This window comes from Neomonachus schauinslandi, chromosome 7 (genome assembly GCF_002201575.2).
Source record: "Neomonachus schauinslandi chromosome 7, ASM220157v2, whole genome shotgun sequence".
Lineage (NCBI taxonomy): Eukaryota > Metazoa > Chordata > Mammalia > Carnivora > Phocidae > Neomonachus > Neomonachus schauinslandi.
The window spans coordinates 83,584,197-83,599,030 of record NC_058409.1 but is presented as its reverse complement, the minus strand read 5'-3'; the positions used below and the strand labels follow the sequence as shown (position 1 = coordinate 83,599,030).

The 14,834-nt window shown below is 35.4% G+C and overlaps 1 protein-coding gene across 1 annotated transcript in view; it reads left to right on the top strand.

Moving 5' to 3' along the window:
* The window catches only part of TMEM232 (transmembrane protein 232), a gene marked incomplete at its 5' end in the record, with an annotated part of 218,900 nt that overhangs the window by 82,714 nt on the left and 121,352 nt on the right, over nucleotides 1-14,834 (top strand). Inside the window, one exon of the mRNA XM_021695786.2 lies at nucleotides 9,246-9,490. Coding sequence (XP_021551461.2) covers nucleotides 9,246-9,490 — 245 coding nt within the window. The remainder of the gene's footprint in view (nucleotides 1-9,245; nucleotides 9,491-14,834) is intronic.

The window sequence follows — 14,834 nt, the reverse complement described above, 5'->3', positions numbered from 1 at the left end:
AGCGTCTAATCAATTGCTCTGTTTATTCTTCCAGGCAGTGGTGTTCCTTGCATCATATTTATGACTTTGATCATAAAAGTTTTTTTCAGGTTTATTATTAGCTGGTATTTTTTTTTAAACATTTTTTATTTATTTTTTAGAGAGCGAGCGAGAGAGAAACAGCATGAGAGGGGAGAGGGTCAGAGGGAGAAGCAGGCTCCCCGCTGAGCCGGGAGCCCGATGCGGGACTCGATTCCAGGACCCTGGGATCATGACCTGAGCCTAAGGCAGACGCTTAACTCTGAGCCACCCAGGCGCCCTAGCTGGTATTTTTGTTGTGTTAAATGGCATATTAACATGTCTATAGTAGGTTTCAGGGATAATAATAGCTAATCTAACTCCTTTAAGTTCTCCACACCTAATTATTCAAATGACCAAAGTGATTAGCTCCTGCGCAGTTCTCAGTTTTTCTCTCTGTGGTCTCTTGCTCCGTTCTTGTGTTATTCCTATGTGATCTTCTTTCCTAAATTCCCCAGCTGATATTCATTACCTTTCATGCTTAATTTCTCTGAGGAAAATAATATTCATATTTATTTCAGATTTTAAAATTAGCTGCCTTTTTAAGGGAGTTAATCGGGAGTTAACCTGTAGAATAAGTTAAACAACTAAACTTCAGATATCTGAATAAGACAAAAGCAAAATGATTTCAAAAGAAGGAGCACATTTGGTCTATAGGTGTAATGTGTTACAGCAAATATTTTGATTTTGTTAAAATCATGCTTTCGTGTCTGGAATAGTCTGAACACTTTCTATGTAACTTATCTTTGAAGTGTGTTTAATTTTACAGAACATGTGCATGGTAAAATCAAGGTTTCCTTTTCTTTTTTGACACTACATTGGCAATACTTATATACAGTAATAAAACTACAAAGGTTATTTATTCCTAAACATTTTTTAATTTTCCTTAATAGCTTACTAATTCCCAGATTCCATTGAACCACTTACATTACTAGCCTGTGATACCTCTTTAGGCAACAGGTTCTCTGGTAAAATGGGCAGCAGCTTTCTTCTACAAGGGGTAAAAACTCCATCAGTCTTTAGGTGCTCCCTCATTGCTCAATGAGAATACAGAACATCTAAAAAACACCTATGAAGGCTTGTGTCTCAGATGCTTCCATCTAAAATAAAATATGTATTCTACTTTATTTCAGTTAATGCAAATGCTTATAGGACAACCTTTGTTTATCCTTTCCCTCCTAACACCTTGCTGCCAGAAGCTTTCCTCATGTAAAGTCATTATTACATTACCTATACAGAGTGAAACAAAGCCTTAATGATAAACTATTGTACATTAGAGTGGGAAGGATTTGTTTCTGATGGATTGAACATACCTCCATGTTTAGGGAATTAAGTAGAAATTTCTCTTTTTATACTTTAAAAATAAATGTGCAATTCCTATGATAAACTATTGAATTTAATGAATAAAATTTTATACTTAATACCTCAATTTATCTGCATCACCGGTAAACCTTTTACTAACTATATTATGTACTTTCATGTCTTGCATGCTTTTTTAATCCATAATAGCATCCTATCATCTATAATTCTTGTTCTATCTGTTCATGAAATTTGCTGCTTAATGGAGGTTACAGGAGAGGTGAAATATTTAATAGCATATTTGAAATGAAAAACAATTCTAAATAGATCCTTAAACATAAACCCTTCATTGACAAGTTCAATATAAACCCAACTGTTGCCTGAGTATTTGGGAAAGAAATCAAAAACTGTCATACACTCATAGTGGCATAATAAACAAATGTTAATTGATGTGCTTTGTTCGAAATACTTCCAGGGAGACTTGCAATGAGCAAGGCTCTTCTATATAGCCAATTCAGCAGCATATGTTGGCACATCTGGGAAAGGTCATCATGTATAAATGCTTTCTTCCATCTGGTATATGACCTAAAATATCAAAAGGAAATATGTACAGCCAAAATGAATATGTGACTTTATTCAGAGTACCTTTGACTCATCAGGTAACACGCTTTTTGGTTAATGTTTCATGGTGAGATCTTTAAAATTTATTTTTATTCTTAATAATATTCTTATACTCCGGGCGCCTGGGTGGCTCAGTTGGTTAAGCGACTGCCTTCGGCTCAGGTCATGATCCTGGAATCCCTGGATCGAGTCCCACATCAGGCTCCCTGCTTGGCGGGGAGTCTGCTTCTCCCTCTGACCCTCCCCCCTCTCATGTGCTTGCTCTCTCTCAAATAAATAAATAAAATCTTTAAAAAAATAATAATAATAATATTCTTATACTCCTAATGTACTCTATAAAGCAGCAAAATAGAATAAACAACACTATTAGTCTCTATTTTCTCAATACCTACCTCACTTCTCCTCCACATATGGCTCCTCTTTTGACATAAATGGAAACTCTGAGTGTGGAAAGGGAGATGTATTTTTGGAAGAGTACAGTCTCTTTAAACATTTACCAGTAGAATTCTAATGTAACAGGATATACTGTTTTAAGAGAACAAAACTATTTGTAGAACTTACAGTTAGCCTGTGTCTTACATATATTAACTAAGTGTCTTACATATATTAACTTACTGATACCCCATAACTCTCCCAGAACCACCATCACCCACACAGATGGGAGTGTCTGAGTCTAAACACAATTAAAATAAGTGGCTGGTGGTGGATGCATCGATGAGTGAGCTTAACCCAAAAGCTCTGCTATTTCCACTCTGCTGTGTCCTCTCTCCAAAATTAAATATAAACAAGGCACTAATGTTTATTGAAGAATTTTTGTATATCAGACACTGTGCTGGAAAATGTAGTCAATTTTTGTGTTTAACCTTTATAATAACACGATAAAGGGCAGTATTATTATCATCCCATTTTGGGAATAAGGAAACATGCTCAGAGAGGTTAAATAACTTGTGCAAGATCACACAACTGGAAAGATGGATATTCCCATCTTAGTCCTTTTCTTAATCTACCACATCTGTTCTTCTTAGACTTTAAGACATATAGGACTAGGACCTGAAATTCTGCATTTATAACATGCTCCCAGGTAATGACGGATAATGATGATCTAAGGACCACATTTTAACAGTTAGGAGTTTCTCATGCTGTCCTCCCTTGTGAGATTTTGTAACTCCTGTAGGAAATAATCTTTTGGGACTATCAATGACTCACTTCTGTATAAATTTTGAAATTTAAATAATAAAATTGTCATATTTTCCTGCAAACAAGTTAAATATTCCCAGCTCTAGGATTACTTAAGGAGAAGTGGAGATACAACAGAGAGAGATGAGAGAAACAGAATTTGCTGTAAACTCTGCTGCAATGGCTACCATCTTATTTCTTTTTTATTCTCTCATGTCAGAGTGTGAGCTAGCTTACATGTTGATGTATTTGCTACATATCCTTAAGTATTGACAGAAAATTAAAAACTCTGGAGAGACTCTTTTATTTATTTAGCATTGCTACTACATCATAATTCCTTGGAGAATTTCTCTTTGTGCTGATTATCCATCTGCTTACTAACCTACATGAATGCTGTTTTTCTTTTTTACCACCATTGTGTCCAATACAAAGACAAAAGGGTGGGCATCTGCCCCTACCCGTGGCTAGAATATGTGTGTAGAGAAATATTTTTTTTTAAAGATTTTTTATTTATTTATTTGACAGAGAGAGACACAGCGAGAGAGGGAACACAAGCAGGGGGAGTGGGAGAGGGAGAAGCAGGCTTCCCACAGAGCAGGGAGCCCGATGCGGGGCTCGATCCCAGGACCCTGGGATCATGACCTGAGCCGAAGGCAGACGCTTAACGACTGAGCCACCCAGGCGCCCCGAGAAATATTTTTTAACACCACCTTCCCTACTTTAGTATTAGATTAGTAAAATTAACATAAATATTCAGAAATTGCCATTCATTTCTTAGTAAAAAATGTCAAGTTTCAATAATGCAGTAAGGAAAATTCTGAATTTTAAAGCCTACCTGGGCATTGCTAAAAAGTAGGGATATAGGATAAAAATGTAAATTATGTATAAATAATGTTTAAAAATGGAGTTTGAGGTCATGTTTATTGGTAGGCCAAGTTGTAGTAAATTCATGATTTTGGTATCTGTTGTAAGGAATACTCATTAATATTTTGTGTTAGTCTACTTCCATGAAGTATAGATATATATTTATGTGTAGTTGGCACTTAAGTCTCTGGATTATAACATTAGAATAATTAGAATAACATTAGAATAATAATAGTCTTCCTTCCTTTAAGAGAAGGAAGACTCTTTAAAAAAAGAAATGACTATGGTAGAATAATCATGATTTTATTTCACAAATTTGTTAATGTAAAAGTGACAATATAACATAATTGTTTTCACCTTGGCAGAGGTTGTATCAGGTCTTCTCTGGGGTGAGCTGCTCTGTCTTAGGGAATTCCTGACAGAAATGGATGGATACTTGTTGAACTTCTCACTGCCTGCTAAGTTAACCCTTACAAAACTCTGAGAGTGGTTATTATTATCTCCATATCACAAATGAAAAACATGACAGAACTAAACTAAACACAAAACATAGGCCTAGCGAGGTAACTTTTCTCAAAGTTTGCATCCTCAACTAATAAATGGAAAAGCCAGAACTGATTTCAGATCTAATTGCAAAACCCATATTATTTGCTGGTACTTCCTCCAGGAAAGCAAACAAACAAAATCTTTTCTAGATAAGGTAAATATGCATTTGACTGATATTTGAGACTATACTTCCGTTTGTCAAATGCCTTGAACATCAACAGGGAAGAGAAATTTATGTGGGCTTTCGATCAGTGAACCATGATGAGAGATGTAGAAATGCCTTCATTTAGCTTCTTGAAAGAACTGGCATCTGGATCTACAACTTATCTGGTCTGGGAAGGAAGAAAGCAAGGGGTAACCAAATGAGTCATGATGAAAACAGCATCAATATTCTGTAATGCAGGGTAATGTTATGTCTGGAAACAATGTATATTACCAGAAATTTACCAAAAATTATTTTTGTTGGTTCATTCATTTACTTACATTTATTGATCCATCGCTCTTTTTTTTTTTTTTTTTAAGATTTTATTTATTTGCGTGAGAGACCGCGAGCAATAGCGGGGGATGGGCGTGAGGGGAGGGCAGGGGGAGAGGGAGAAGCATACTTCCCGCTGAGCAGGGCGCAGGGGCTTTATCCTGGGACCCTGAGATCATGACCTGAGCTCAAGGCAGATGTTTAACGGACTGAGCCACCTAGGTGCCCCTCATCCATCATTCCAATAATGGAAGAGCTCATGGTAATATATTTGTATAATATTACATATTATTATTGATTTTGAAGTACCTTTTCTTATAAAAAAATTGAGCCAGGGAAGGTAAGCAGAATAAACTGTATTGGTAAACCACCTTGCCTGCGCCCACCCCAGCTGGAGGTTCTCCATGCACCTGGTATCTGACGAGGTATGCAGCCTGAGGCGCAAGTAGAAGGGGAACCTGGGCAAAGCTTTGGTGGCCAGAGTCAGACAGGGGCTGCTGTTGTTGGCGATGCTCCTACCCACGCAGATTTATTCAAATCAAGCAACTGTTGTAATGCTTTCGAGTAATTCCTTCCAGAATACCTCAGCTGCCCCAAATCTAGCTAATTCCACCACCAAGACAAGTGGTGATGCTCTGCAGTCAACAGCTAGTCTCTTCGTGATCTCATTCTCTGTTCTATATCTCTACTCTTATGAAACTCAAGCCAAGAAACATCTGCACAGTAGTCCTCCCTTATCAGCAGTTTCGCTTTCAGAGGTTTTAGTTACCGGTGGTCACCCATGGTCCGGAAGCAGATGAAGCTCATGATCAATCATCAGAAGGTCAATAGTTAGCTTAGTGGTACCTCACAACGCATGCGTCATTCACCTCCCATCTTACCACAGAGGCGTTTTAACATCTCACATCATTGCAAGAAGGGTGAGTACAGGACAATATTTTGAGAGACAAAGAGAGACCACATTCACTTACCTTTTATTACGGAATATTGTTATAATTGTTCTATTTTATTTTGGTTGTTAACCTCTTACTGTGCCTAATTTATACAATTAAACCCTATCATATGTCTGTATAAGGAAAAGCATATATAGGGTTCAGTATTATCATGGTTTCAGGCAACCACATCACCATGGATAAGGAGGGGGGTCTCCTGTACTTCCCCATTTTCTAAATCCAGTCCTGATGGTGTGTAGATATCCATTGTGACAAGGAAGAAACAGGTCTTCATTGAATCTGTTAATTCCATACCTTATTTTATCGACACAGAAAATGTTGAGGATCCTAAAATTAAATGGTTTGGAGAGCATATGAAGGATTTGACTAGATAATGAATCCCAATATTAAATCTGCTGGAGTTTCAAGTACAAGATGAAGGGAAACAACATCCAAAATTCGTGAAGAGATGAATTTTCTTAAATGTGGTTTAAGAAGTACAAGACACATAAAACCCTACCTTAAAAATGAGAATAGATTTTATCTCATCTAGAGACAAAGGGTGAGATATGGAAAAGAGATTCAGTTTTCAATTGGTTCATTAATGCCATAAGATAGGTAATACAAAAAGCTTCTAAGATTCTATTTATATGTACACAGAAGGTACTTCCGGGTGTTACTGTAATTCCTTAATGTTTCAGCTGTACTAATTTGAGGCCAATGTGCTCTAGATATTGTTAACTATCACTGTTTCTTGAGACGTGAACTCTTTTTTTTGAGGCTTTGGATTTGACATCGCATTTGACTTTTTATATAGTAATTGACATGTACCAGGGCAGTGATGGACTGAGTCTACCCCAAATCCAAGTATAATGAGTAAATTTTGCTTATATACTTATCACCTATTCTTATTCAACAGAAGTGCCAGATTCATTTAGCTAAAATGATTCCAAAAAGTGCATTGACTTCAACTAATTTCAAAATGCTTTTTATTTCTGCATATGTTGAATACTTTTTACAATTTAAAAAATGATCTGTTTTGAAGGTAAAGTTGACACATCTTGAAATTAAAAAGGCAAATATGTGAATTAAACTCTAAATCAAGTATGGGAAGTGAAGAGTGGAAACTTAAATTCAGAATTTTTGTACTCTTTCTGTAAATACTTTTTGAAGAAACTCTATGAATCAGAATAGCCTCATTTGGAATGCTTTCTGTTATCAGTCAATATTTTTAGATAGTTAAAACCTGGTCCTAAGCCTAAAGTGTGCTGAATTCCGGAAAGTAAATCTTTCACAGCTGCCTCGAGGCACAGAAACCTTTTTAAAAATAGATACTCCTTAAAGTCTTTTGTTCACATGGTCACACACTGATGCTTACATGTTCCAGTATCTAATGTCCCCACAGTAGTCTTGATAACTAAGGTCATTTTTTTTTTTTAATCTTTAGAAATCTACCCTGGAACAACCATATTCAACAGATCTCAAGCTACTGAGTGTGTGATTGAACCTTACATTTTGTTTCATATGTGAATGTTGTGCACCTATTTTGGATTATATATTGTATTTGTGTATTTATGCCTTTATTCACAGTAACTTCTCAGGCTATGGAATTGATTTGTATTGAACACAAACTGTAAATAAAAATAAATGGCTAGAAAAATATAGGTACTGTAATTACCTTTTAGCAGATGAACCTGCAGGCTTTGAGACATTAACTAATTTCCTCAAAGTCACAACAAATACGAAGTGTCCTAGACACAGTTTAATTTCTTACTTCAAATGGAATGCTCTTTGTATGATTTCAACCTAGTTAATAATCAAGATATGCAACAACTGGGAATAGTATAGACATAATTGTTTGTTTATACCATACTTTAAACATACATGGTTTTATGTTTTACTCTTTCCCATCCCTCAGAGCTTTCACAGTAATCCCTATTTACTTAACTGCCTTTTGCTATTTTCTTCATTGCTTTACCCTTTATGCTTTTCAGTTTTTATGAGATTGCTCCCATTTTTTCCCACTATAATTTTGTCTAAATGCAATAGTCAATCTTCAAACAGTAATTTGATTGAGCCAAACCTGATCTTGACATCTTAAAGAGTTTAAGTTGGATGTTCATATGCAGAAAAACATTTTCTATTCCTTAATTTTCTACCATACGGTCAATAGGCATATAAAATTAATCCTGAGTGACTGGTAATAAACTGCCTGAAGATGGGTAATATTGAATAAAAAATGTAAAAATTTTAATGCAAGGAGGCAGCATCCAATTTACTTATGAAACAATTCCTAACATGAACATATTGTGAACATTTAAAAAAAAATGTGACACATGAGATTTTGAAACTTATATCTTCATTTATCATTACCAATTCTAGCCAGAGAAAATATGCCTCAGCCATTTCAAAAGGAGGTTTAATTAAAAATCAGTCATGGACATTATTGAACATAAATAGGAAATTTCAGAAAATAGCTCTTTCTTGACTAAAAATTGCTTAAGTATTGTGGAATTTTTTGTTAGGTCTTTTTTTTAAAAGATTAGAAAATATTAAGTTAAATTTAAATATAAATCCTAGAACATCTTCAATGTGAGCTAAATACAAAGCTCTTTTCATTTTTTACTTAACACAAATTTTGTTGAAAGAAAGTTTAGATTTTTTGTTGGTTTCAAAGAAAGTTTAGATTATGTACAGAGAAATGAAATTCTGATTTAATAAAACATGCACATTCCTTCAACTGATGGCTTAATTTCTTAATAAGTATTATAAATATGAAATTCATGTATGGGAACTATACAAATTTAAAATAGACATTATATCATTAAGGGGCACCTGAGTGGTGCAGTCGGTTAAGTGTCTGCCTCTTGGTTTCGTCTTAGGTCGTGATCTCGGAGTCGTGATATCAAGCCCTGTTGTGGGCTCTGTGCTGCTTGGGATTCTCTCTCCCTCTCCCCCTTCCCACTTGTGCTCTCTCTCTCTCTCTCAAATAAACAAATAAATAAATCTTTAAAAAGAAAGGGAATTATATTATTAAATTTTTGAAATTTAAAAACTGGTTTTGTTCATGCTTAATTTTTTATTTCATTAATAACATAATTTTTAAAAATCTTTTGGGAATCTGCTTTTTTTCTTATAAAGGTTATTTTTATTTAGTAAGAATGCAACATTAGTCAAAGAAAATGAACCTACATTTGTCTTTTATTTAAAAATATATCATTTTCCCTCTCATTTAATTCTATTTCAATTGATTCCTTTTTATTTTCTTTCAACAGGCTGAGTTAAATGACCCAACTGATCCCTTCACTAATTATAGTACAAAAGTCTCATCAAATGTAGGGGATGAAACTTTCTCTAAATATATAGGATGGAGAATTGCCAATGCTCTTTCCAAACTGTTCTTCCCCTCCACCGAAGCCCATGTTCTTCCTTTGAAAGAACCACTGAAAAAACAGGATCGAGTGAAATATCTGAACAAAAAGGATTACATGAAGAAAAGAGTTCTACATGTTACTATAAGGTAAAGTGAAGCACTATTCAAAATAGTCCTGTTATTCTAATATACTGCATTTCAAAGTCATACAAATTATATATAATCATGTGCCACATTATTTAATTCATTTTCTCTTTTTCAATTCAAATTTTGGCTCCAACAACTTCTAGGTATTCTATCATAAGCAAGTACTCTCTTCTTAGCAACTATTTCCTCATGTTTAAAATAGATAATATTATATAATATAAATTAGTGTTTTAATATGGTGAAAGCCCCCCTCCCACTACTGACCTTCATTTGCCTAGTCTACCCCCCATCTCTCCCTATCATTAATTGCTTGTGTATCCTTCCAGGATCTATAAAATGTAAACGAAATAAATTATAAGTATATTTTAAATTGTCTCTCCATTTTTACATTAAAGTTTGCACACTAAATATATCATTTGGCATCTTAATTTTTTTATTTAACTTCATTTCTTAGATATTTTTTTCATGCCACTACATAGAGAATTTTCTCATTATTATTATATTTTTAATATGTTACGATGGTTTCCTTAGTATGAATGTACCACCATTTATTTAATCAGTTTCCTGTTGTTTGGCATCTGGGTTGTTTTAGAATGTCTGCTACTATATACTACCACAAAATTTAACCTTCCACATAGGTCTTTTTATATATGAGGAAGAATGCCTGCAGGATAAATTCTCGGAAGTGTGATTTCTGAGTCAGAGTGTTTTTGCCTTTGTAATTTTGGTAGATATTTCCAAATTAGCTTTCAGAGGAATTGTGCAAATTTATATCTCCACCAGCAATATCTGAGAGTACTTGTTTCTCTTTATTCTTTCCAATAGTGAGTGTTGACAAACTTTTGGGTTTTGATAATCTGAAAAGTGAAACATGTTTTTAAATATAGTTTTAAGGTGAGTAGTTAGAATACCTTTCATATGTTAAGAGCCTTTTGTTTTTCCTTTATATGGGAATTAACTATTTCTTTTGCCCATTTTTTCCATTGAGTTTATATCTTTTTCACTTAGCTTTGCAAGAACTATTTCCCTATTAATTGATGTGTCTCTTTGTCTATGGTAAGAGCTACAAATGTTTATATTTCCTTCCACTTCTTATTTCTTTAAATTTTGCTTATAGTATTTTTTATCTTAGTCATTTTTCTAAGTAATATAAATTATCAAAATTTCACTACATATCTATTTAGGAAAACTCTTTTCATTTTATGATTAAAATGTTGTCATATTGTTTTCTGGTACTTTTAAAGATTTATTTTGAATATTTTAGTCATTGGTCCATTTGAAATTTGTGTGTGTGTGTGTGTGTGTGTGTGTGTGTAGTGTGAGTTGTCAATCCAGATGGCTACTCAGCTGTCCCAACAATATTTATTGAGTCACCTATCTCCTTTCAACATTTATTCTGATTTAAAATGTTATACTTATGGGGCGCCTGGGTGGCTCAGTCGTTAAGCGTCTGCCTTTGGCTCAGGTCATGATCCCAGGGTCCTGGGATCGAGCCCCGCATCGGGCTCCCTGCTCAGCTGGGAGTCTGCTTCTCCCTCTCACTCTCCGCCTGCTTGTGCTCCCTCTTTCGCTGTGTCTCTCTCTGTCAAATAAATAAACTAAAAAAAAAAAAAAAAAAATTTTTTAAAATGTTATACTTATTAAATACTAAGTTCTTATTTATTTTCTTTTCTATGTTCTAAAAGAATTTCAGTAATTTGGAATTACCTACTCCTTTAAGGTTTGATAGAATTCCCTTTTAAACCATCAGTACCTTATGCCTCTTCTAAGGGGAGCTCTTTGTCAAATTTATCTATTTTTGTATGGCTATTGGCAAGGCTATTCAGCCAGAATGCATAGGTACAATAAATTCAGTTCTTACTGTTTGAGGTCCATGCCATAAAAGTATCTGGAGTATCAATCCTGAATATCAGTCTCTTTTCATCTTTTTCTTTCTTCTTTAGTCAATTTTAGCAGATTATGCTTCCTTTGAATACTACTTATCTCCCTTTTCAGAATTTATTTGGTCACAATTGATTCTTCTGCTTCTGTGGTTATTTTCTTCCTCAACCAATTCTCATTTTGTGTATTTGAATTTTGTGCCTTTTATTCTTCTTAATTAATGTAATGTTTTATTCATTTTATATTATTTTTCTACTGAACCAGCTTTTAGATTCTAACTCAGCATTGTCTAAATCATTATTTGTGTTCCAAAATTATAAAACTGTTGTTGCCCAAAGGCAGACGTTATTGGCGGTATAATAATTGGGTGGAATGAGGCCAGTAGGTAGGCTTGGCTTTTGTGTACACAAGAAGTCCACAGAAAAATAGATAAATGCTTAAGCAGCATTCTGACATAGTTTTGAGCATTTTTTTCAAGAATTCTAAAGTCAGTGAGGAAGATATGTACATTTGAATTGAAGGATCACACAGCCTGGACTTCAGTAGTCTTGTTGGAAGAAATAAATATTATAAAAATATTCATCAGCATGTATTATAAATATTTGTAAGGTTGCAGTATATCAAAGTATAATGAAAATGCTGGCTTTAAATATCAAGGGTATTGAGATTTACTTTAGAATCCCCAAATGTATTCTGTATATTCTCAAGGACCAAAAACATGGAAGAAAACCAATCTGGGACCACAGAGAGAACACTGGACAAGTGTACTTTGGCTTCTCATTACGTTCAGTTGAAGGAAAAGACAGAAAACTAGAAAAACAGAAGAAACTGGATATTGACAAGAGGAGATGAAGGAAATAGCAAGGGAAAGGGTCAATAGACAGTAAAAAGGGCAGATGGAGATGAATGGTGTTTGCTGGGACACAGAAAGGAAAAACAGAGACAGAGAAGAGGAGACATATTGGCAATGCTTAGAATAGCAGAACAGGGGGGCGCCTGGGTGGCTCAGTTGGTCCGACTCTTGGTTTCGGCTCAGGTCATGATCTCCTGGCTGTGGGATTGAGCCCCCTATCCAGCTCTGTGCTCAGCGCAGAGTCTGCTTCAGATTCTCTCACCCTCTCCCTCCTGCTTGCTCTCTTGCTCTCTCTCTCTCAAATAAATGAATAAATAAAATCTTCTAAAAAATAGCAGAACAGAGAAATAAATGTTACTAACAGAAGGAAAGAAGAAAGAGACATACCGAGAAGACATATACTAATGAAAGGTACAAATGGAGGGATGTGGGCAAGGGTTGGGGATAGGGGAAGAGAATATGCAAAGTCAGAGGGAAATGAGACAAAAGAGTAGTGGGGTGGGGTTATGACTCAGAGAATCCTATAGGTTTTGAAGGATTAGGAAATTAAATTTCTCATCAGAGTCTACAGTTCATTATGTAAATGACATTTATCATTAATCTTTGAAAAAATGTGATCTCCTTATCCATTTTTCACAGCTCATTACAGGCTCTAGCAATTTAACTAGTGTCTCTGTCCTGACCGAGAGAGCCCCAGCAGCCTCAGCATCCCTCTGGCAGGAGCACCTCATGTGGCACAGCTCAGGGGAGCAGCTTTCACATTGCACCATTCATGCTGTAGTGTGTGTGAACGGTGCCCCCTGGAGTTGTGCATATTGCCCGCTTCCTTTAGGGATAGACTCCTCTCTGGGGACAGCAGAGGTGAGTGGAGTAGGGCTACAGCTCAGCGGCCTGAAGACGTACAAGCCTGGCTGAACAGTCTCTACCATCCAGGAAGGTTATGTGAATGAAATCCCTGCTTTTTAAGAAGCAAACTTCAGTTTAAGCTCTGCATTGATGAAATGTCTCTGGCTCACTAACCATGAAGTGTGGGAAATATTATTTCTTCCATTTGCTTGATTCTGCATCTATTCAGCAGTCTCACAGCTAGCTCCTTCTCTTGCTTCTCCACCTCCTTCCACTTCCAGGTTCACAAACTGGAATTAGTGCAGTTAATGAACATCTGAGCATGTTGAAGTTTTGTAGCTAAAGCACAAAGACATAATTCAGAGCCTGCTGGGTGCTCTGCTCTTTTTCACATCTTAAAGGTCTTTGGGTGCAGGGTCATATCACCAGTTCTTCATCAAGTATTCCTAGAAATGTCCATTTTGTGCTTTCTACCAGTAGCAATGTGAAAGACAGCAAGAAGGCCAACATTTAAGGACACCTACAGAAGATGGGTAGGAGGACAGGAAATTGAAGAGAATATGTTCTTCATTAACTTGGAGCACTAAAGCATACTTACTTCAGTGTGAAAATCTGAAAATATACTATTACAAGGAGAAAATGGGAGCTTCCTTACTGATGAAGCATCTACTACATCTCATGACCTATAATTTTTTCCAAAAATATTTTTCTTCACTTGTGCTTTTAGCCTATGAAGTTCTTTGAAAGCAGGAATTCTGTCTTTTGTATGTTTATAAACATTATATACATATATATAAAGATATATATGTTTATAAACATATATTTTACTCTGAATGATTTGCAGATTTGACTTTTCTTATGAAAATTTTCAAAAGAAAATTCATTATTTTGCTTCTGTATATTGTTTTTATTTTTTATTTTTTGGTTTTGCTTTAAGTTAGTGGGACACGCTGTTGGGTGCATGCTCTTTTTGCCCCTTAGCATTTTTTTAAAAATAAAAAAATCATTATGGTTCTTTACTGTATCATAAAATTGCAGCCGAAAAACTAGGCATATAATACTTCTACTTCAAAGCATAGTATTTTCCTTTTCTCTCTTTGTAAAAATAGCACAAATTTACCTTAAGGCTGAGAATTGAGAACTCTGAAGACCAAATTTTCAAAAACCAGTTCCCACATCTGTTTTGCTTCTGAAGTTTCTAAGGGTATTTCCTAACCTTATGCCTTGAATCCCTATAAACTTACGAACAACTAATTTTTTGCACATATGTGAAGACTTGGAAAATTCTAACTTAAAACTTCATCTCTGATTGTGCTTAGTTTGCTCACAAGTTTTATGTTAGAAGACTTCACGAGACCAGCACACAGAAGAGATACGAGGTGAAACTAGCAAGAATGGGCTGAGAATATCTGTTGTCATTTATGCAGGAAATTTTATATGGCTGACTTCATAAATAGTCATACCCAAGGCTATTGCATCTTCTCTGAAGCTTCCTTTATAAGTGGAGCAAACTCCAAAATAATAGAACGAGGAGTAGCTAACATTTACTGAATGGCAACAAGGTAGGGAAAGGTAAATATCACAATGTCCAGTAAGAACAGGCTTTATTGGAAAGACCAGTGGTCAGTGGTGAGGCACATGGTTCTTTCTCATTATCCTGTGGAGAGGGGTGCTGGAGTTAGAGAAGTAATTGGACATTCACTGGGTTTGTGTTTCGAGGGAAGAGACCCTGCCTGACTGCTACTGTGCCTTCTTATAACGGAA